Source organism: Caretta caretta, chromosome 14 (genome assembly GCF_965140235.1).
Source record: "Caretta caretta isolate rCarCar2 chromosome 14, rCarCar1.hap1, whole genome shotgun sequence".
NCBI classification, from domain to species: Eukaryota; Metazoa; Chordata; order Testudines; family Cheloniidae; genus Caretta; species Caretta caretta.
Genome location: NC_134219.1, coordinates 8,141,092 through 8,165,473, shown reverse-complemented (window position 1 = coordinate 8,165,473; position 24,382 = coordinate 8,141,092). Strand labels below are relative to the sequence as shown.

General features: G+C 39.9%; 1 protein-coding gene across 3 annotated transcripts in view; it reads left to right on the top strand.

Moving 5' to 3' along the window:
- The window catches only part of HELZ (helicase with zinc finger), a 152,124-nt gene that overhangs the window by 57,076 nt on the left and 70,666 nt on the right, over positions 1-24,382 (top strand). For 2 of the 3 annotated variants that reach the window (XM_048817548.2, XM_048817551.2), the window contains 3 exons: positions 4,526-4,656; positions 9,786-9,965; positions 10,514-10,618. In XM_048817548.2, the coding sequence (XP_048673505.2) occupies positions 4,526-4,656; positions 9,786-9,965; positions 10,514-10,618 (416 nt within the window). The remainder of the gene's footprint in view (positions 1-4,525; positions 4,657-9,785; positions 9,966-10,513; positions 10,619-24,382) is intronic. The other variant, XM_048817549.2, reaches the window with a different exon arrangement.

The window sequence follows — 24,382 nt, the reverse complement described above, 5'->3', positions numbered from 1 at the left end:
ACCCCAACTGCAAGGTTGGGGCCACAGTCAAGAGTTAGGAAGACACTTCTAAACATCCACAACAGAGCAGAAAAACTCCTGTGATATTTTTATTAAAAGATAAAAAGAATAAGTTCAGGTCAAACTGTTTGAAGGGGACTCCATTGAAACATGAATTTTTAAAAATTAGTCAGTTGTAAAAAGAAAAGGAGTACTTGTGGCACCTTAGAGACTAACCAATTTATTTGAGCATGAGCTTTCGTGAGCTACAGCTCACTTCATCAGATGTTTAAACATCTGATGAAGTGAGCTGTAGCTCACGAAAGCTCATGCTCAAATAAATTTGTTTAAACATCTGATGAAGTGAGCTGTAGCTCACGAAAGCTCATGCTCAAATAAATTTGTTTAAACATCTGATGAAGTGAGCTGTAGCTCACGAAAGCTCATGCTCAAATAAATTGGTTAGTCTCTAAGGTGCCACAAGTACTCCTTTTCTTTTTGCGAATACAGACTAACACGGCTGTTCCTCTGAAACCTGTCAGTTGTAAAAGTTTCACTTGACATTGCCTCTTTAATATTACAGAAACTTTTTAGAGACCAATGAATTGTAACCTCTCTGCATTCATTGCTAACAGCTCTCATACTCTTTAGAGATCATGAAGAAAGTGGTATTGCATAGTGGTTAGAGCAGAGGCCTGGGAGCCAGGAATCTTGGAGTCTGTTTCTTCCTCTGCCACTGACTCACTGTGTAGTGTTGGTCAGGACACTTAAGATGGGAATTTCAAAGGAGTTTAGAGGAGCTAGGCACCAATGCCCCATCCACCCATATGGAATCTGTGCCTAGGGTTTGAGAATGCTGCCATGAAGGATAAGGTTATGCCCACTCTGCTGTGAAGGTGAGGGGAAAGGGGAATGACAGGCAGTGCTGAATCTCATGGGGTGGGGGCTAGGACTTTGGCTGCTGGTGCTAAGTAGAATGTGGGGAGTGATGTACATCTTGGAGAACTGTGGGGATCTGTGTTGGAGAACCACTGATGATGGGAAGAAGATGTTGATTGAGGTAAGGATTTTGGAAGTCTGGGTCTGATGGATGCTGGTAATGGTTTGGAGGAAGAGCAATGAGAAGGCTCTGGGGCTCAGAGGGGTGCTGGTATAGTGAAGATGGGACAGAGTTGGAGGAGCGGGGCCTGTGGAAGACTAACTTACTCTAAGGAAGAACTACAGTAAACTACATGGTTTCTCTGCTGAGATAGTGTATGCGGTTGTTGCACTGCAGCATGCTGCTTGGAGGCACATTGTACTTTAGCATTCTGCGTTCTTACTTAGGACTTCCCGCTCTTTCCTTTTCTCGCACTGATGAAAAAACTAGCAGAGCAGGCGTTGCACTTCTGTGCGCTGAGCAAGAGCAGCATGCCACCCGTTTAGGGGAGAAACACATTTCCCCCTCTCTACAGTGCTAGCATGGCATGCTTCCATGCCTCTGTCGCAGCCATGTGGTGTTCAAAGGGGAAGTCTATACACTGATAACTAGAGGGGGAATGATCTGACAAATTATGATGTAAGATCACTGAGAAGGAAAGACCATGTCAAGGCAGAAGCATGAGTTGTGCACCAAAAGTATGTGTGTCCTTTTCATTGTGTGTCTAGCACCTAGCACGGTGGGGCCTCTAGATGTGTTTCAAAACAAATATCAAATAACACCCTAGTTTAATCATACCAAGTTCCTCCTTGCCTGTCTAGAGCATAGTTCTTGTATACCTGGTTACGAGATTTATCCAGTGACTGGTTCAGAAAATAATGTAAACATCCCCCAGAATAATGCAACATCCAAATATTTTGATTACTATTTGTAAAATGTATATTAAAATTAAAAGTATATTAAATGTATATTTGTAAATGTAAAATGTATATCATATATAGCATTTGGTAGGCTCACATCTTAAACTAACCAGGGCTATGGAAAAAGAGATTCCTTATTCAAGTAACTTTTGAAAATCATGTATTTTTTTTTTTTTTTTTTAGCTGTTGCGTTTGCCTTTCTAAGTGAATTCCATAGTGAATGCTGTGCAGCTTTGATGTCACCTTTATCTCTTTTGGATGGTTGGCTTTAGATTTTGCATACAAGTAAACAATAGGGATGAAAATTAAAAGTCAGTATATTGATTTTTAAGAGGTTTCCAACTTTTGGGCCAAATTCAGCCCTAGTATAAGCAGGCACTGCTCTGTTGCCTCTAGTTGACTTACAACCACTTAAATCAGGGCTGGATTTGGCTTTTTTAGTAAATATTGGTACTGTTCATATTACTATTCACATATTGCCCTACAAGAGCATAGTGCTTAAGACAGATTCAATAGATTCCAGTCCCAATGAGCTTTCATTGTTAAGAGCCTAACCTTGCATGCCCTAAATTGGAGTAATTGAAACATTGACAGTTGAGTTTGCAAGATTGGGCCCTAAATTATGAAGTGATTTCACAAGCAATTACTAACACTGGGATATAACAGCTAATGAAGGATGAGGGTTACAGCAATAAGGTCACACTGTACTGTTAGTTGCTGATGCCTGCATTAGAGAAGTTCTGAGGTTTGGTTTTGATTGGGTTTTTATTCCACATGAGATAGCATGTTATTAATTCAGAGGAATGATCATTTGTTTTTTTAGTGCTCAAGTTGCTGTTTTGATTGTCACAAAGGATTTTTAATGTAAAAATTGGGAGGATTTTGTACTTAGTATAGTAAGAAGACTTTTGGATTCCATGTTATTTTAATTGGTGAACACAGTGTTATCGTCTCAATTTCTGGTACTTCTTTATTTTTAGAATTTTCAGTTTGGTCTTTTGAGAAACTTCCAGCAAAGACAGATTTTTAAAAATGCCGTCTGGTTGATGGATGCCAGTTGAACTTTCTGGCTGTTAACCAGGTGTAACAATATTTACCATTTGATAACAGAGAGATTAAGCAATAGGGTGGTCAAATATTATTGAGTTGTTAGAGCAGGGGTTGAGAGTTAATAGATTTGTGACCAAATTTTCTAATGTAGTTGCACGGGTATATATTTATAGTGACTCCATTGACCTCTGTGGAGTTTCTCCAGATTTACACTGGGGTACCTTAGCTTGGAGTTTGACCCCTCATTTCTGTTTTCAGCTCTGCTGCAGACTTGATGTGCGGTCTTGAGCAAGTCACTGCTCAGTCTCTCCATTTTCCCATCTGTAAAAAGGGGAAGGTAGTTCTTAACCCACTTTTGTAAAATGCTTTGAGATCCTTGAGTGAAGGTTGCCATAGAAGTGCAAGTGTTACTAGTGCATGTTCCAGTCAGTATGTGTCTTGAGGAGTGCCTTTCTGTATAGGTTGAAATACGTTGACCGTCAGTGTTGTCATGCTGGCCAACACACACGCATCTTGTAGTAAATCCCCATGAGTGCTCTTATTGTGTGTTCACTAAATGCTAACTGAAGTTGTCCTTCAGTGATTACATGGCTATTTGCTTGTTACTATACTATGAAAAGCTCTGCTTCCACTTTGGGTAACAATCAGAGCAACTATGGATTTATTTGTTCTCTTCTATTAGTGTGGTTTTGTGTCATATTATTTCTACAGATTTCTGTTTTAATCAACATTTAATTATTCTGTTCAGTACTTTCATCAGGACCATGTGTTTCTGGAGAGATTAATAAATGTAAATTTAAAACTGTGTAGATTATAGTCTCAGTGGATCATTTTCATTAATTGTTTCCCCTTAAAAGTGACTTTTATCCATTTCTGTAATTTAAAATGTATCTCTTTATCTTTGCTTCTTTAGTAAGCAATTATATAAATTCATTTTACCATTCATTGCTTAATACTGGGTTTAATCACGGATGCCAACATGCTATGCTACCATTTCTGGCTTTGTACCAAGATTTTGTTGTCATCATTCTTTATTTATTAACATTAAAACACCAGTAATCGGAAAGAAAGTAAATGATTATGTTAGTATGCAACTAATCTCAGAAATCCATCTTTGCAAAGATTGTGAGGTATCTTAGATGTCTTTATAGTACAATGTATTCAACAGTTTTATACTTTGAGAATGATTGATTGGGTATAATACAGCGAGTATTTGGGTTTTGCCTCTCTTGGGAATATGTCATACAGGGCCATCTACTGGTCCACGAAAATTTCTGACCAGATCAAAGTTCCAGAGTAGGTTTGTGTAACCTGTCTTTCAGCTTATATTTTTAAATATAATTGAAAAATATTCTTCTAAGATAGTCCTTTCTAGTTCTGGAAGAGATTACAGAATTATTTCTAAAAGTATGATTAAATCCTTTCATAATAGTCAAAAACACAAATTATACTACAAAGAAATCATATGTTTCTTTGCGATTGTTCAAAATGGGCTTAAGCAAGTTAACTTTATTATAAATCTTTTGATCCGATTATGCTTGCTTGAGTTTTTCTGAAGTTCAGTATAATTTGTTGAAAGATAAAACTGAAGTAAAAAGAGTCCTCTTAATTAAATATTTTCTGGTACATCTATTCATTCATTCATTTTGTACTGTAGGTTGAACTTCAGTTTCAGTTAAATCGCTTACCCCTCTGTGAAATGCATTATGCCTTGGACAGGATCAAAGACAACAGTATTTTGTTTCCAGATGTCCGCATGACTCCCACCATACCCTGGAGCCCCAACAGGTACAAAAATACAAACACTTTCATATCAAAGATGGTATGTTAATGCTGTTTTGAATTCCTTATAACTGATGATCAGATATACTTCCTGTTTTAAGGGTACATCTTTGTTCTTCATTAATGGTGAAGGTGGTTCAGGGAAGGGAGCTGAACTGCTTTAAATAGAAAATGAAAACAGACTCTTGTAGGATTAGGACTGGTAGATTGCTTTTCCCTGTTCTCCCCAAAGTAGACCTGTACTGCAATTACATTGTAGCTTTGGAAGACTGAAGCATATTATTATTATTTTCTATTTCTTCAGCCCTGTGCTGAAAGTGTGGATGGTGCTTTATAGAGAAATAAAAGTACAGGTTCCTGTTCCAAGGGGCTTACAATATACGGGCCTAAACTTGTACATTTGCGCTTGCATTAGTAGTCCTATAAACTTGGTAATAGCACTACTTATATGAGTTTTCAGGATCAGGCCCAAAGTTAGATGTGGCACTGCAGTATCGGACCAACAAAGATGTGATAGTAAGTATGGGAAGCACCAGCACCGCACTGCCAAACTGTTGTGTCCTCATCTTGTTGGTTGCTTTTATGAAATGTAAAATCTGTAGATTGTATTAATAGTTTTGAGGGAGCTAAACCTGGCACAAGGGCAGGAGTGGTAGAGTCAAGGTCAGAATGGGAATGATAACTGAAAGAAGTGAATCTTGTGCAGGGACCTGATGGTGGCAAGAGTGAAGCTTTGTGGCTCATAGACTTTAAGGCCAGAAGGGACCATCTTGATCTTCTAGTCTCATGATTACACATTGCAGGCCCACAGAACCTTGCCCACCCACTCCTGTAGAAGACCCATAACCTCTCGCTGAGTTACTGAAGTCCTCAAATCATGATTTAAAGAATTGAAGGTACAGAGAATCCACCATTTACACTCGTTTAAACCTGCAAGTGACCTGCACCCTGTGCTGCAGAGGAAGGCAAAAAACCCCCAGGGTCTCTGCCCACCAGACCCAGGGGGAAATTCCTTCCCAACCGCAAATATGGTGGTCAGTTGGACCCTGAGCATAGGACTAAAGGATTATGGTAGATATTTTAGGTGTAGGGGGAGAGGTGAAAAAAGTCATGAAGTTACTCTAGTGCAGGGGTGGGCAAACCTTTTGGCCTGAGGGCCACATTGGGGTTCCAAAACTGTATGGAGGGCTGGGTAGGAAAGGCTGTGCCTCCCCAAACAGCCTGGCCCCTGCCCCCATCCACCACCTCCCACTTCCCACTCCCTGATTGCCCCCCTCAGAACCTCCCGACCCATCCAAGCCCCCTGCTCCTTGTCCCCTGACCGCCCCCTCCCGGGACCCCCTGCCCCTAACCACCCCCCAGGACCCCACCCCCTATCCAACACCCCCTTCTCTCTGTCTCCTGACTGCCCCAACGGCTATCCACCCCCTGATAGGCCCCCCGGGACTCCCATGCCTATCCAACCCCCCCTGTTCCCTGACCGCCCCCGCCCAGGACCCCCTGCCCCAACTGCCCCCCCCCCGGACCCCACCCCCTGTCCAATCCCCCCTCTAAAGCCCTTTTCGGAATGTGGCCCTGCGAACATGGCCGGAGGACTCAGGAGGAGCAGGGGCAGCCGTGCAGCTGGAGAGAACCGGCGGTTTCCCCTTCAAAGTGCCGCTTCTCTCCGGCCGGCTGCACGGCTGCCTGGTCCTCCTCCCGCCACTCACACCTCCCACCTGCTCCCCTGAGGCTGCAGGTGAGCCTCCCTCCCTGCTCTCCTCTGCCCCTGCAGTGCAGGCCCCCCTGCGGGGGTTGTGCCGGTGCTGAGCTGCCCGAGTGCCCGGCCCTGGGGCCCCCTGTTTTTGGGGGGCCCCGTGCCAGGGCACCCTGTGTTCACTGGTAAATCCGGCCGTGAGCCGCGCTGCCTGGTGATGATTGGTACAGGGACCAAGGCTTTAGTTTTAGAGACAGAAAGGGATGGATTTTGGAGAGAGCCTGCTACAAAGCCTACTAAAGTCAAGGGAATCTTTCCACTGACTTCACTGAGCGTTGGATCAGGCCCATAAAGAACAGAAAGGATTTAGCAACAAGCCTGGATGTGGGAGAAGAGGAGAGAGAAAAGGCAGAAATGTAATTAAGATAAAATTTTACATTTTCCATATTTTTTGTTAAGAATCGTTGTACTGTCTGTAACAGAAACTAAATCACTGTACTGCTCTTAAGTTAGTCTTTAGATTGCTAGTATATGCACATGATTTGATTACATTTAACAAATTTGCTATAAGTAAATAGTGGAAACATTATTGATGTCAGGCAGCTGTCTGTCATCAAGCACTATGTAAATTAGTTCTACCAGTAAAACAGTATCTATTGCAGCACAATGTAAATTATGTTCAGGACATAGTAATAAAATATTTCATTCAGAATGTATATTTGTTTCATTTTGTTATGAAGATCATTATCAGCAACAGAGTGACCTGACTGATAATAATTCCAAACTTATGATTCTCATACAGCACAGCTCCTGACTCAGGGCTTCTGAACAGTCTCTCACTTAAAAAGATATTAAATTTTTTGTCTTCTGTCTCAGAGATTAAATTTTGTAAACTCTAAAACCAGAGTAGCTGAAGGATAAAGTGTGACATTAATTAGAAGTGATGTGAAGCAGCATGGGTCTCAAGAAGGCTATTAAATGGACTTTTTGACTAAACATTGATTTGCCAGAGATAACAGCCCATGATTTTTTTGGAAAATTAATAAAGAAAATTAATTTTTGCAAATTAAGCAAAAAAAGTCATCAAAATTGAAGGTTTTGAGTACCTCATAGAAATATATATTTTTTAAAAAATAATTATTCCAGAGTGGGAAGAGTGTTCATATGAATTCACACACAATCATGTTGACACTTGGTTTTTGGCTTCTTTCCTCAACACTGAACACTTTTATTGTTTCTGACATTGGAAGACATTTTCAAAGACATACATGGTATGTATGCACCCATTTCTCAGTCAGTAGGAATTCGGTGCTCAACTGCCACTTGTGCCTTTAAAAATCTCTCCCTGTATCTCTGTGGTATATTGGCTCTAAAGCTAACGTGAGATGGTCAGGGAATGAAACAATGGGACCAGATTTGAATTTTGAGGGCATGTTGTGTGTTACCACTTACAATTAAGAAGAAAAAACTCTGCTGTTGCACTTGTATAGTAGGAAAATTTCAAGATATGCTATGCTGTGTGCCACTTAATGGAGACTGTAATCCAGCTCCAAGTTTTTGCATTCAGTCTAAAGAGAGACTTGAATACTGAATTGTTAATACAGTTTGTAAGATACTATTCTTGAAATATTGTTAAGGTTTCAGGAAGTGCTGTAAAATAGCAAATCATACCATTTTCTATCTGATTTCTGACTGTTTATTGTTGGTGAAGATACACAAAGCAGAAAGAAAATGGCTCTGTTTTTGGATACCAGGCCAGCACACTTTGATAGCATAAATCAGAGCATACTTGTGATATCAGTATTTATAACATATGAGAAAATAGTTTTGTATGGTGGGTAAGCCATTTTTATATACTTCTTACATAGCAAGCTTTCGCCTACTGCATTGATCATATATTTGTAAGTGTAATGCTGGAACTTTTCGTTTATCTGTGATATGGTCATTAAGACTCGCTTTATTTTGAAACATTTTTATTGTTTTTTCTTATTTTCTTACAGTTAATTGGGTTTTTCCAGGTTTTTCCTGTTTTTTAACCAAATATAAAGTTACAGTTGAAAGTCCTTATTTTTTCTTTCATTCTAAATAATCCCGTATAATCTTATCTATTCAAGTCATTATAAAACACTTTTTGTTGTTGGTGTAATTTTGTTAGGGAGTCCACATTTTTATCAGACTTCTTTGATTTCTGTGGGCAAAGCGTTACGGATCTTTGTTCAGGGAGGATTTAATTACTTTGGCCTAAATCTTATATAAGTTAGTAGAGTCATGTCAGAGGTGAATTTGGCCCAATATCTTTATCTTTCTAGTGCAGAATTTTTCTGACATGCTCTGGGGGGCCGATGCTCCACTTGTGTAAATAATTTGAAGTCAGTGGAGTTATGACAATTTACACCATAGGATCTGGTCTGTTGTCTTTTCTTGACTGACTCAAGAAGTCTTTGCCTATAGTTTTTCTTCTATTTTTTACATCCTATCATCTTTCCACTAGTTCTTAGGTTCTTCAGTCATCTAGTTGTTCAGAGCAGTCTTATGAGTTAGGAATTCAGTCAGTTCCCTTTTGGTTTTACCCCATGCCACTATCCAACACGAGTTTTCCAGGCCCAGAAGAATTATAATGTAAGTAGCAAGACAGATCACATTACAAAAGTATGGCCATATGTGCAACAGTGACAGGTGCTTCTTATTATGTATACCTACTTTTAAATCTGTCAGTGAGAGTATTAAAAACTGCATATAGAAATCCTTAGCCTCTTACGTTCATTGGAACTTTCCTAAAGTAACTTCCTGTTTAAATGCTGATACCCTTAACCCAGTTATAGTACCAGTACATTTTTTTTAGACTTCAGATGCATTTTTCTTCTGGTAAAGAACGAAAGTGAAGAAAAGCCTTCAATTAACTGGGTAGCTGTAAGTTCTCTGGGTTATTTTTTGCAGTTCTTCTTAGTTCAGCTGTACCAATCTTGAATGGCTGTATTTGATCATACATAATAGTGACTTGTTTCAATTGACACCATCCATAATTCTACTGAAAACATGATTAATAAGTATTGTTTGGCTGATTAATGACAATAGAAGACGTAGGTTGTGTGTCCGTTTAATTATATTGTCTTTGTGATGGTAAAGTGCACACTGTAACCAAAATGTATACTCCAGAGGTTAATTATGATCAGTTTAGCCAATGTAAGTCATGCAATGGTTAGTCTGCTTTTGAGTAATTTACTGATTTATCATGAACTTTAACGGAGCTTTGTGATAACAGCATGTGGTTGTTTAGTTGTTGGAATACCATTTGATTTTGTTAAAAACTGCCTCAAAATGATACAGTTGATAACATGTAGTATTTTTAATTTGTCTTTTTTATATGCGATACGGCTTTATTTCTAATTGACCTTAGATTGCTGCTGCTTGTACAAACAATCTTGCTTTCTTTGTACAGACAATGGGATGAGCAGTTGGACCCTCGACTAAATGCAAAGCAGAAAGAGGCTGTTCTGGCTATCACTACTCCACTTTCGATACAACTGCCTCCTGTTCTTATCATCGGTCCCTATGGGACAGGCAAAACGTTCACTCTGGCTCAGGCAGTCAAGCACATACTCCAACAGCAGGATACTAGGTGAGCTGGGACATAGAGAGAGAGCAACATAGTTTATTAGAAATGAAATGCCTCTTTTTTTACTTAAATGCAAGTGAAAGTTAGCAGTACAGAATTTCCATCCATCTAAAAAAAAAACAAAACAAAAAAAACCCCCATCCGTCATTGTTTAGAATAGATATTAAGAAAGTAATATTATAGTCTTAAAATATATTCTCCCATTAAAAAAAAACAATACAATTGGCATAATGTAGAATAGATGCCATTCACTTGAAGTGGAAAGCTGTGGGGTGTGTCAGACAATAAAGGCTGTGTTTTATTTAAGATATAGGTTAGATTAATAATCACAAAATACTTTTTAAAAGTTGTATTTAAAGTTTAAATCTTTTCCTATCTGAAAAAGTGAGTTAAGGGGCATCATTGAATTATAAACTTGGGCTAGGCCAGTGACTAGTTTCATTGAGGGAAATGTGTAGGAAGATGGCCACTGTTCCCTTTTTTTTGTATTTTACTGCTTTGAATTGTTTTCTGTTTCTTCATTGCTTTTTTATTTGCACCATTTATTCCAGCAGGATTCTCATTTGCACCCATTCTAATAGTGCTGCTGATCTCTACATAAAGGATTATTTACATCCATATGTAGAAGCAGGCAATCCCCAGGCGAGACCTCTCAGGTATTCTTTAAGGTTTATTATGTCTCTATAAAATACTATTCTTAAGAAAAGGTGTCTGTAAAAAAAAAGTTTAAAGAACTGTTAACACTTAAAAGCACATTGGCGTGTAACAGCAGTGCTTTAAACAGCGCCGTCTGTTTAAGAGGAATATGGATAAAATGGAAAGTGAAGCATATTGTCAATGTGATTTTGTTTCATATGTTAAATAAAGATAAAGACATCCTTTTTTAAGCTTTTATTATTTCTATTGATAAATGTGTCTTTCCTAGCTGAGCAAACTTTTGATATGCTCCTCTAAAAGCTACTATGATGAAATAAAATGGAGATTAATTGGATTGTACTTTGAAAAAGATTTTGGCACACCTTTACCATGGTAATTTGGAAAGTGGGGTGACCCACATGGCTTTTTGAAGCAATCTCTTGATGTCATAGAAGCTGTATATTTAGAGAATCATGTGAATTTAGTTTGGCCTCTTCTAAAAGGGCAGATTGAAGTAATTTGTATATGTGAATAAATGTGCTTGACATGGGTGTCTTGGGGGAATTAGCTAAGGAAAAATTAGGGGAAGAGGATTTAAATTTACAATAAGACAATGAAGAGGAATTCAGTTATCGGCAGAGGAAAGTCTTTTGGAAGATTTTGCTAAGTGATCATGCTGTATAACATACTGCCAGTGTGGTGTATTTTCATCTAAAAGTGTGGGAATTTATGTGCATGATTCTCTGAGCATCAAGATGTGAATACACCATATTAACTTGCAACTTAATGTAAGGTAAAATGCTACTATGTAACTTCTAAGCTGTGCAACCTCATTCAAGTCTGTAGGGTTACACAGAGGCTGCCAGATCCACAGCTAGTGTAAATTGTCATAGCTCTGTTGACATCATTTCAGTTATGACAATTTACACAAGTTGAGAATCTGGCCCAGGGAGTCTAAATAAAGGCAGATGCACATATTTATTGTGGGGTTTTTTAAAGCTACCTCAGAGGCGACTACACCTTAGGAATGTCTTATAATGCACTTTGTAAAGCACTTTGGGATGAAAGGCATTATATACATCTTCTACTGTTGTTGTTAGTGGGGGATGGAAGGAAATATTCTCCCTCTTTTCAATGACCAGATGTAGTCAATGAAATGGGGGGAGAATATGTGATTTAACATTGTAAAAGAGTGCAGTGTGAGTTGTAAAAAATTCTGTTTATGCTACAGGAGCCAAATTTTGGCCTCTTTCTGGGCACAGGGCTCCCATTCAACTTTGCAGTCTGACTCTCAAAAACGTATGTCAGTTGGTTAAAAAAAATTACATTTTTTCACGGTAAAGTTAATACACGATTCTTTCAAGAAGGCAGTTTTATTTTCTTTCAACTGCAATTCAAATATTCTCTTTTATAAAAAGTCATTAAATGTTTTAATTTGAATATAATTGGCACTGGGTTTTGATTACTTCAGAAAGCGTTGCTGTAGTTTGTGAGTGAGATTATATAAGTAATAATTTTCCTCCTGTGGTAATTTCCCACTTTTTAAAAAATGAAAGGAGCACAGATTTTCCTTTTTTGGGGGCTTTTATACATTTCTTAACTTCTTTAAAAACATTTGCTTTTAAAAAGTACTGTAGGTGGTTCAGCAGCTAATTGTGAAAATCAGCATAATTAAATAGAAGGGGCGTTATAGCATTGGTAGTTGCACTGGAATGAAAGAGATAGCTATGCCAGACTCCCAAAATAAAACCAAATTAGTCGTATCACTAAAGTTATTGTCCTTATCTATGAGAAGCATGTTTTCTGGGTCACATTCACTACACAGTTGGATATTTAAGAAACCAGATTGTGAAATCTCTGATCATAGCAGAAGCCAAAAATGGAACATCATAAGTGATTGTGGACTTTCCCCTGGAATTATCTTGCTATCGGGCTGCTGTTCAGTCCTGTAGCCTTAAAATTCCACTCATTCCTCAGCAGTATCTGTTTTAACAGGAGTTCAGTGTTATTCAGTGGAATTCATCCTGGTGGACAGGAAGTTGCCTGCAGTACACATGGAATGTTCTGATGCGAGACTTTATACATACAGGCCATTGTGAATGGTTTAATTTTCAGTTTGGATACTGATAAGTTTACTACTTACGTAGAAGAACATGCATCTTGCTTGACCCATACAGACATAAGGACCCCATTCAGCTGTTGTGCTTTGTAAGAAATCAAAAGACTACCTACTCTGATATTTTTTCAAGGTTTTTATGCCATGAGTGAGCTTCTATAGCTCAAAAGATAAATGCATTTTTTTTGTTGTTTGGCCTTCAGGTATGTGGCATGTGGTGTTAAGAGTTGTAATAGACCTCAGTACTTGCAGACTAACTGCCTGTCAAAGTCAGGGCATAAGTGCTAAAAATAGTAATGCTGATCGGCTCCCTAAAGTTGTCATTTGCACTTACACACCAGTGGCATTCAGGTTCCATCTACATTGCAAAGTATGTTTTATTGTAAATTTATTTAATCTCTTGATCTCTGTAGAAAACTGGACAAATCCCGATGTTCTAAATATATTACACATGCATGTTTTTATATTTAATTTCTGCTTGGAGAAGTGGGTATTGTGAAAAATAAATTGGCTTAGTGGACAGAGCATTGGACTGGTACTCAGGAAGCCAGGTTTCTATTTCTAACTCTGCCACGAGACTGCTTGATGACATTGAGCAAGTCTTTTCACTTCCGTGCCATTTCTCCACGTATAAAATGGAGATGATGGTACTTACTTCCTTTGTAAAGTGCTTTGAGATCTACTGATGAAAAGTGCTAAGTACTTGATATTATTATTAGTTATTGCTGTAGTCTGAAATTGTTGGTGATGAAAAAGATTTCTCTGTTCAGAGGAACATCAAACGATAGCTTGGTAATTTGTATATAGTACCATTGGCTTTTGTTGCACAGTAAATTAGTGTTTTGTTATCCAATTACCTGAACTAGTCTAGTATGCAGTGTGTTGTTCACATCTGATGGCTAGAGATGACAGATTGATTTTTAATAATTGATATGACTCTCTGAGTTAAATGATTGTATTCTTAGACAGTTATTACAGATTATGAAATCAGTCTCTGACAGTTTAATAGCTGAATAGTGTTGAAACAGGAGGAGACATATTCACCATTAACAGTGGGATTTCACCTGGATTTCTGGTGTGGCAAAAGAATTCTGGGCTATAGCGTCTGAGATGGACTGTTGCCTTTCTGTGGAAACCCTGTGCAGAGGTTTTGCATCCATCAGTGAAGGGGTTGATTAATGCTTACTTTCAGGAGGGCAAGGTGCCAGCAGTTAAGCCCACAGTGGTTATGACCGTACTAAGAAGTTATCACTTGATATTAATATTCTTGTCAGTTACTGCCCAGTCTTGAATATTTGCTTTTTTGAGGAAGGTTACTGAGACATTTTTGATGAGACAACTTTAGCTTTGACTCTTCATGTTTCTTTGAGTTCCTTTCATCTGTTTTTAGAGCTTGTTATGGCACAAAGAAAGCATTTTATTTCTTTGGTGGATGATCCCATTCTAGCATTGAGAAAGGTCAAGTGTCTGTGCCGAGTATATTGGATCTGTCAGGTGTCTTTGATATTATTGTTCATGAGGTGTTTTGTTGAGCAGTCTGGATAGGAAAGGCTGTTCTTCAGTCGTTAAGATAATTGCCCTACCAGCAGTACATTTTGTGTTTTCATAGCTACTCTAATTAAAGTAAAGAAGACTTAGTCCTTTGCTTGCTTCTTTAATTCTGTCTGTCAGGATGAAAGTTTCCAATTAAAATCATTGCCATTAGTTTAAGTAGTGCCATAAGCCTTTTTCTATATTCTAGGAAAATATCAAGTGGAGCAGTTAAGTGTCAAGGCAGGAAATGGTACTTATAGTGATTGATGTGTTTATAGATGACTGAACAGTTTGCTTTAGGTTTTCTTTTATTTACTATACAAGTGATGAAATAGCTAAATATTATCTTTACTAAGAATGTTTCTGTAGATTAGTTGGGATGACAGTAACATTTATTTTCAAGGGACAGATGACTTAATATTTGCTAAGCAGTGACACTTGCATAATTTTTGTATGCATATATTTTGTGGTTTAGGTTATCTATAAAGTGAATAAATTACTCTATCAATGGTGCAGTGCTTGAAGTTGTAGAATTTTTTAAGTTTTGAATACTCTGCTTTAAATTCAAATATGGTTTCTAATAAAATAATGATTTGTTTATTTAAGCACCTTCAAAGCAAAAATATAGTAAATACATGATAGTGTGATATGCTAAAAAGGATGATTGGAGATAGCTTTATTATTGATGTATAGCGAAGCTTAAGATATTATGTAGGTCACCCCAAAGGAGTGCAATGAAAACTTTTATTGCACACTATATTATTATTATTGTTATTTCTTACTTACTTTGTTTGTACTGTGGTAGTGTTCAAAGACCCCCGTCGGTATAGGGTCCCCAGAGTGCAAGGCTTCAGGAGATATAAAATTTATAAAAATAAATCCTTCAGAGCAATTCTTAAAATCTGAATTAAAACAAACATTGACTGTGTTAGAGAACAGGTCATTTACATAATTGGTTATAAGCAATCAGAAGAACATTAGCAAGCTAAAACAAAAAAATCATGCTAAACAACAAGCAACACCCATTAGCATTCTGTTCCCCGGAGATACCTTTAGCTCTGCATGTTAAATGGATATTAAACGTTCTCACTGATTAATATACAGGAGATTTCAGATTAATTTTACAGTGAATACAATTTTATATTAAATACATCACTTTACATTAATGTAATATTAAGTTTACACTGGGAACTGCTAGTCTAGACCCTTGCACTTGTGTGGAGTCCCACTGACTTCTGCCTTAAACACTGAAATGTTAGGAGGTGCAGAAGTTGAGGCTATCTTAATAACCTTAGCTCACCAATGTTAGATATGTAGGGGGCCAGTTTTATTCACGCAACTTCACTGCAGAGTTAACTCAAGTTATAACTTGAGTCCCCCCCACAAAACCTTTGCTTTGAGTCTGGTGCTTTTAACTTGAGGTAGTGGCCCATTAGTGGGATAGACTACAGCTCATCCGAGCACAACTCATTCGCTGCTAACACAGTCACTCTTTTTAGCTCAAGTCTTATATTGGAGTATGGCTGCTCTCACTCAAGCTAGTCTTACTCAAGAGGAGTTAACTGGAGTGTAGATAACTTACATTAACTTCATAGCTAAGATGTAGCCTCAGTCATTTGGAGCTGAATGTGTGTATCTGAGGTCAGAATTGTGCCCATTGTACATTAGCCCCTTGTATAAAATACATATTTTAAAAATAACTAATGAGCTGGAATATTCCTTATGTGTAGGGTAGGTGAGTTAAGATGACTCTGGGAGGCTAAGTTTTGTTTTTCCTTCCTGATGTTTGAGTGTTAAAAATTGTAGCTTGAGTTTTACACTATACAAATCTGCCTTTAATTTCCCAATTGTTTAAATGGAAAAAAAATGAAAGAACTCATCCCTCTATTGGTTTTGCTTTGTACTGTCACAGTTACAAAGACAAAAACGTAAAGAGCTGAGACCAAGCATGGGAAATTGTAACTCAGGATGGAATTTTTTTCAGGAAATTATGAGGTAATAGCAAGAGTTTATATTGGAAATGTCAGCATAACTTTAAGTATAGTTTTCAGTACAAAATGAGTGCCATTCCATGCCAATTTTTCACTCTTTGTTACACCTTTAAAGTAAGGAATAAATAGGTTTTTTCAATGTGATATGGAGGCAGGGAGATGTTGTAGGTAGGGCACATGGAGGTAGGAGATGTTGATTTGGGAAGCTGTGGAGGAACGAGATGAGAAAATAATATGGTTAGGGAAATACTGTTTAATGATATATTCAGAAAGCCTCTGTAGGAGGGATCTATAGGAATGTGAAGGAATTCAGATGTAATTATATGTGAGAATGAGAGAAAACTGAATAACACAATATTTTAAATAGAAACAGATTGTGCATTATGGTTGAACCTGCTCTGACGTGCAGTAGATCCTTCAATCCCCTGCTGGAGCTCAGAGAATTTCTTTTCCTCTCTCTTCTCTCAGATATCATTTGTGTCCATCCGTTCAGCTGTGGAGGGTTGGACGTGCTTTTTTTGAAGATTTTTGGCATTGGTGGAGCGTAGGCTTAAGGGGTCACTAATGGAAATTTACTCATCTGCTAATTTCCTTTATTCCATATAGTCTCTTCTCTAATCTTCAGAGACAGAGGGCAGCTTCAGTGCTTTCACACTTGTGATGCGAACACTGTTGGGTTTGCCTGCTTGGCAAGCCATCAACAGAATTTTTCCAAAGCTGTAAAGTATTAATTTAAAAAAATCGAAACTTTTTCATTTGACCAGTCAGTGAGTGTAACCACCGCCAGTGAAAGATTAAAAACATTATTCATGGCTGTTCATTCCTCCCATGAATGAGATAGTTGAGAAGAGGTAGCTTATGTGACCGTGCCTGATGTGGGACACAGCTGAGAATGCCAAAAAAACAGGGTAGTCACATCCCAAAACGGGTGGTTTATTCTATAATTAGATTTCTTCTTTGAGTGCTTGCTCATATCCAATTAGGGGTGTGTACTGGAAGGTTTTTCCCCTAGCAGCATCTGTCGGGTCGGCTCTGGAGACCCATGGAGTCGTGCTTTCATGGCGCCACATATAGTGCCCCGCCGACCCGCCACCTCTCCAGTTCCTTCTTACCGGCAGTGACGGTCGTCGGAGCGTTAGGCTCTCGTGTTCAACGAGCGATCCTCTAGTGTAGTTTTTAGTAAATAGTTACAGATAGTTTTAAAAAAGGTGTTATAGTTAGTTAGATATTTGGACTTGAGGTACTGAGGGGTGTTTCCCTCCCCCGTTTCCCCGTCCCTTCCCGGACCTGGGGCATGCCTCAGACCCAGGGGTTTAAGCCATGTGAGGTTTGGCAGAAGCCCATGCCCAAGGGCGACCCACGCTCAGCTTATCTAAAGTGCTTGGGGGAGACTCATCAAACAGACAGATGTAAGATCTGTAGGAGTTTTCGCCCCACATGAAGAAAGAGAGGGATCACAGATTAAAGTTACTGCTAATGGGAACAGCTCTTCGCCCTCAGTCTGAGTTGAATCCCATGGACACAGCACTGAGCTCCTCAGCATCGGTGTGCAATGTGCCAGCTTCAGTCTGGGAGGTGCTGAGGAAGGACTCTGGAGTCAGAGACCCTCGGCACTGGCACTCCCCAGCACCGAGCACGGCACAGTCTCAATCTTGGCACCGCTTGCAGTCTCCTGTCCCAAAGAAGAAGCACAGGAAGACTGATAGAGGGCGCTCGCTTTCCCATGCAAGGAAATGGGAAGCACCGAAGGGTAGGGCGACTGATGCAAGACCACACCTCCCCCCCCAGCTCAACAGCTGGCACCGTCGACCCCAGGCCCATGGGAAGGACCGTTGAGTCCGGTGCCACCGGAGGAGACCCAGGTGGAAGATTTGGGCCTCCCTTCCACACCCAAAACTTATGAGGCGGCGCGGGACCCGATATCTCTGACAGGTCCGCACTCTCCCGATCACGGTGCCGCTGCCCTGGCCCCGAGGCCCCAAACGACACAGAGGCCACCGGTGCAGTCCACAGGCAAGCAGGCTCTGTCTCGGCAATGGTCTCCATTGCCCCAGCACCGACAGGCATGGTGCCACCATGGTCTCCATGCGCGGACCCATTGGAGTACATATCAGACATGGACTCATTGGTGTCCCGGGAGAAGTTGGCACCGTAGCCGCTGGCACTCCCAGACAGTAGGGATGACTCAAACTTTCTCCCCGGTACCGTGGCCACCACAATGGCAAGTGCCATCTCAGATGCCGACTCAGTGGCCCTTCTGGACCCCGTGGGCTGACCACCAGTCCCAGTGGTCCGCCTCGGCCTGCTCCTTTTCGGTCGCTTCTGAGAGAAGAACTGCGTCTAGGGCCAGAGATTTCTCCCAAGCATCAGCCACCGCTACCACTGCTAGTGCCACAATTGGTACTGCGTCCAGCACTGACAGCAGGGCCAGCACCAACAGCAGGACCGGCACCAGACCCAGTGGCACCGTGCCCGGCATCATGGCTACAATAAGTACCAGGGAAGGTACTGCGGCAGGTACCATGGCTGGTACCGAGGCGGACTCCGATTTGGGGCTGGAGCCAGGTGGGCAGGAGGGGCCCTCCCATGTTTGGGGCTCCTCTTCATTGTCTCCAGATGAGGCAGTGGCAGGAACTTCTGGTGTGAATCAGCATATCTTCCCACAGGGCTAGATGTGCATGGGCTTTTAGGGTAGTCACTAAACCAAAGAGCAGCAGAGGGGTTGATGGGGAGTGACTAGGATTTAAATTAGAGATCCTCCTATGTGAAGGGGACATGAAAAAGCAGCAGCACGCTGTGGTAGGGATGTGAAATGACAGCCAGATCTATTGAGATTAGGAAATCTCCCAGGTGTATTGCAGCAAAGGCTGAAACAGATGTTTCCATCTGGGAGTTCGTTATTTTTTTAGTTTTTCTTATGCTGGCATTGAGCTGCGTTAGGTTTAATAATACTTTGACTCCCTTGTCCTCTTGTGGATGATAAAAAAAAATACATAGGATAGCCTTGAGAATGTTTCTGGTATTGTACAGACTTTCTGGCCCCCAGAGTAAGGTGGTGACAGAATTCTTGCATAACTAGTGTTTTTTTGTGTGGTTTTGGACAGCGGAGGTTGGATGAAGAATGTTTTGTCATGTCACTTCCAGGAGGCGTCCATGCTGAACTGCTTCCAGGACTTGCTAATCTCTTTGTGGAGGCTTGCCAGTACAGGAAGAAATTGACAGGTAGTTCCCCATGTGCCTATATCCAGCCAAAGGCCTTAGCTTGTCGAACAGAGGCTTTGAGGGCAGGCAGACACAGCAGAAGAGCTGGATGACTTTCCCCTGCTGCCTTTGTTCCAGTACTTTTTAGGTTTATAGTTGGAATCTCTGGGGCTATGCTTCTGCCGATGCTGGGTCCAAAAGGACTCCTTTGAGCTGCATGATTGCTTGAATATCCTTTTAGTAACCAGAAGAAAGCATTTTTGGTATGCCAATATTATCAGGCACTACCTTTTCCAATGTTTATTTGAATAGCATTTGAACCAGAGAATTATGAAACATGTAGAAACTTAGAATAATCACCAGCATTCCAAGGATACAACTGGTGAGTATAACTTAGCTGCAGATCTGGGGCCCATGGCTGTGGCAGAAGAATGCATGATATTTGTGGAAGCATTGGGCATAAAAGCAGAGCTAAGACAACATCTTTCACTAGAGAGCCGAAATTGTTATGCTTAATGGTGCTGATGGACTTAAAGCCATTACACCATGCCATAGAAATGCTACCTAAACATGTAGCACAGAGAGCAGCTTACAGGACAGCTGCCAGCCAGTCAGAATCCATTCTCAGGGAGCTCTTTATCTTTCTTTTAATCGAATCCCTTTCAGGGAAAAATGTCCTTCTCCGAGGGAATAATCATGCCTGTAGCCAGAGAAATTACCTGTACATAAGCTTTTTGGACACTGTTTTTGGGACATGGAAATTTTGGGTTCTTGACTCTTATAAAATGTGAAAATCTGCCTCTTTAGTTACTTACCTTTTTCTGGAAATTCCCACTGAGATCTTATCCTAACCTCAAAGGAGGAGTGAAAAGGCAACTGTGAATCTACTTTAACTTCACACGGGCTCTTGTTCCATACCACCTGAAACGGGTGTAGCTGGTTATATGTGCCAAAGGTGTGGGGTTTTTTCTCTTGGCTTCAGACTTTTCCAGAGGAAATTTTTTTTCTGCTTTTGTAGTGTGAGCATTCCTGCCCAGATTTAATAATTCACCTTTTTATTTAGCGGTGATTTTGAAGAAATAAGGGAGAAATCAGTTGCTTTTCAAGTTTCTCTTTGATTCCTTGGACTTCCTAGATTTTTAATTTTAACAGTGGCCTCAGATGAGACTTTTAGTCTTCCCAGCTGCCTTGTATCTGAGGGATTTCAAATGAGAAAAAGCTGACTCCAATTCTGGAGAATGAGAACCGGAGTTCCTTCAAGTGGAGTCCTCTGGACCATGTCCTGAAGCGGGGGGTGGGAGAGGAGGGGAGGAGAGGAGAGAGAATTCTGACGACCTTACCAAGAAGTGGGGAGAGATGTTCATGTTCCCTGGTTCAGAAAGGAGGTTGACTTTGGATGCTCCAAAGCAGTGCTCATTTACCCTTTCTAGGTAGAAAAGCTGAGAGGATCCTCCTTTCTAGAGCCTGAGTTGAAATGACAGGTTTCAGAGTAGCAGCCGTGTTAGTCTGTATTCGCAAAAAGAAAAGGAGTACTTGTGGCATCTTAGAGACTAACCAATTGCCACAAGTACTCCTTTTCTTTTTCAGTTGAAATGAGGTTCCCTTTCGCTTGTCCCAGAGGTTCGTTTCTTGAGGCCTAAGGCCCCATTCCTGGCTCATTCGCTCAGTTGCTTTTGAAAATTTACCCTAGGTGACTTAGGAGCATTCCCAACACAGCTCATAAGCATGGAGATGGACTTGAATTTTAATCACATGTGGAAGTTAGTTACTTTACAGTTAGACTTTTGGCCCTGCTCACTCAAACAATTTGATAGAAATTCAGCCACAACAGTATAATGTGGAGGAACAGAAGAAAATATGCAGGTGAACACTGAACAGACATATTGGGCCAAATTCTCTGCGGTGTAACTCTGAAGCAAATGGAGAGAGTTAGACTAGCAGAGAATTTGATCCACACTCTATACTTTTTATCAGTGTAGACCTCAACAAAAGTAAATGCATTTTCTGGAACATACTTGTATCAGATTAGAAAAATAACTTAAATGGATTTCATTGTAATTGCAGGTTGTACCCGAAATGCTTTTTAAAATGGCATTAGAAAGTACTGCAACATGTACAGTGCCATATTCTGAAAAGGGATGGATCTCTGCTGTGAGATTTTGCAGGTTTTCTATTACAAAGTACTAGTTGCTTGACAGAGATTGCTGTGTACATTTTCCATTCTTTTTTCAGTTTCACCATGTATTTCCTATGGTTTTCACTGCGTGCAGTGTATTCTAGTTCTGTGCAAAGATAGGTCAGCCTGAGCCACAATGTTCAGATTTGAATTTCCTCTTAATTTAGGTGTTTTGTTTGCGTTCTTGACATAATATGCTTGATATTGCGGCCTAAATTCTCAGCTGGCTGAGTTCAAACCTCCCTTTCCATGGCCACAATTTACACCCATATCATTTGCACTTGTAACTTTGCTCAAGCAAAATAAATTGCAGGCACAAATTTGAGTACCTGCACTTGTAACTGCCTGATAGCACCTGCAGTCAGATACTTACAAGTGCAAGTATTCAAATTAATGGAATCAAAAATGTATACTCTAGCTTAACCAGAAGTTGTGGGCTTGATGCAGGAATTACTGGGTGAAATTCTCTGGCATTTGTTATGCATGTCAGACAATAGATAATCATAATGGGTCCTTCTGCCCTTAAAGTCAAAGAAATTACAGGAGCAGATTTTGAAGACACAAATTGCATCGAAAAATAGTCACTATGTTCAAAGTGTCGCAAAGTATTAATATTGGTTTATATCATGACATTTCCCAGTTTTTCACATCTGTCAGGCATTTACTGCAAGGTGGGTGCACAACTGGTTTCAAACTCATAGAGTAGTTATTAATGATTTGCTGTCACACTGAAGGACGTGTCTAGTGGGGTCCTGCAGTGGTCTGTCCTGTGTCTGGCATTATTCAATATTTTCATAAATAATTTTGAGAATGGGGCAGAGAGTATGCTTATACATTTTGTGGACAACACCAGGCCGAGAGGGATTGCAAGCACTTTGGATGACAGGATTAGAATTCAAAATGATCTTATAAATTTGAGAATTGGTCTGAAATCAACAAGATGAAATTCCATAAAGACAAGGGCAAAGTACAACGCTTAGGAAGGAATAGTGAAATGTGCAAATACAAAGTGGGGAATAATTTGCTAGGCAGTATTACTGTGGAAAAGGATCCGAGAGTTCTAGTGGATCACAAATTGAACATGAGTCAACGATGTGATGGACTTGTGAAAAAGGCTAATATATTCTGGGGTGTATTAACAGGAGTGCCATGTGTAAAATACAGGAGATAATTGTCCTGCTCTGCTTGGTACTGTTGAGGCCTCTGGTGGAGTATTTTGTTGCATTTTGGGGTGCCATGCTTTGAGAAAGATGTGGACAAATTGGAGAGAGTCTAGAGGACAGCACCAAAAATGATAAAATGTTTAGAAAACCTGACCTATGAGGAAAGGTTAAAAAAAACTTGGCATGTTTATTGTGGGGAAAAGACTGGGGGTGGACCTAGTAACAGTCTTCAAATATGTAAAGGGCTGCAATAAAAAGTGTAAAGATCAATTGTTCTCCTTGTCAACTGAATGTAGGACAAGAAGTAATTGACGTCTGTACCAAAATTAGGTTAGATATTGGGAAGAATTTTCTAACTGTGAAGGATGCTTAAGAACTGGAAGTGGTTACCAAAGGAGATTGTGAAATCTTCATCTTTAAGAATGGGTTAGACAAACACCTGTCAGGGATGGTCTAGGTATACTTAGTACTTCCTCGGTGGGGGGACAAAGGGGGAATGCATTATGTGATGTTCGAGGTCCCTTAAAACCATATTTTTCTGAGATTCTATGAGCCTTTTCTGCCAGTGGTGAATAATTGCTCTAGGCTACCCTTTTTAATCTCATAACAAAATAAGAGAACTTAATTGTTGAGCAGAGATACTTTTTGAGATGCTGTCAGCCAACCTGAGTCACGCAAAGTTAAATTTTTGTAATAAAAGGCAGTGCGTGGTATAATAATATCTAATGACCATATATTTTGCATTTCAATAGCACCTTTCAGCCAAGATTCTCAAAGTGCTTTACAAACATAAACTCATATGAAACTCAGTAATCCTCACAAATACCTCTACGAAGTGATAGGTAAGGATTATCCCCATTTAACAGACAGGGAAACTGAATCAGAGAGATTGAGTGAATGGTCTTATTTCACTCAGGAGGTCAGTGGCACATTTAGGAATAGAATCTAGGCTCTTACTCTCAGTCCCTTGTTCTGTATTCCACATGTCTTGTTATACTGAGGTATGAAATAGCAGTTGAAATTATCAGCTTGAAAGCTGGTGATAACTACATATTTATATCATTAGAATGTTTTTTTTCCTATATTCACTGGAGTAAGTCAGGAGTTTAAATCACTTCCTTCTGCATTGACTTCTAGCTTAAATGTGTTTCTGTTTTGTAACTTAATGTCAGTTTCAAGTCTTACCCTTTGATGAATAACTAAGTCATTCAGAGTAATGCAACACCTTCCTCTGTAGCATGGGGCATGGATCACTTGCTAGAGGATTCTCTGCTCCTTGAAGTCTTTAAACCATAATTTGAGGACTTCAATAGCTCAGACATAGGTGAGAGGTTTTTCGCAGGAGTGGGTGGGTGAAATTCTGTGGCCTGCGTTGTGCAGGAGGTCAGACTAGATTATCATAATGGTGGTCCCTTCTGACCTTAGTATCTATGAATCTATGAATGCATTTGCATCTCTTTGCATTTCATTTTGTGCTCATTGGCCCATAAGGACATTATCACCTTTGTTTTCATAAACCAAATTTAGAATAGCCTGAGTAATTGTTTTTGTCTTGTTAGATGGAGCGTAATTGAATAGGATCTTTGTAGATATTGTGAGCCCAG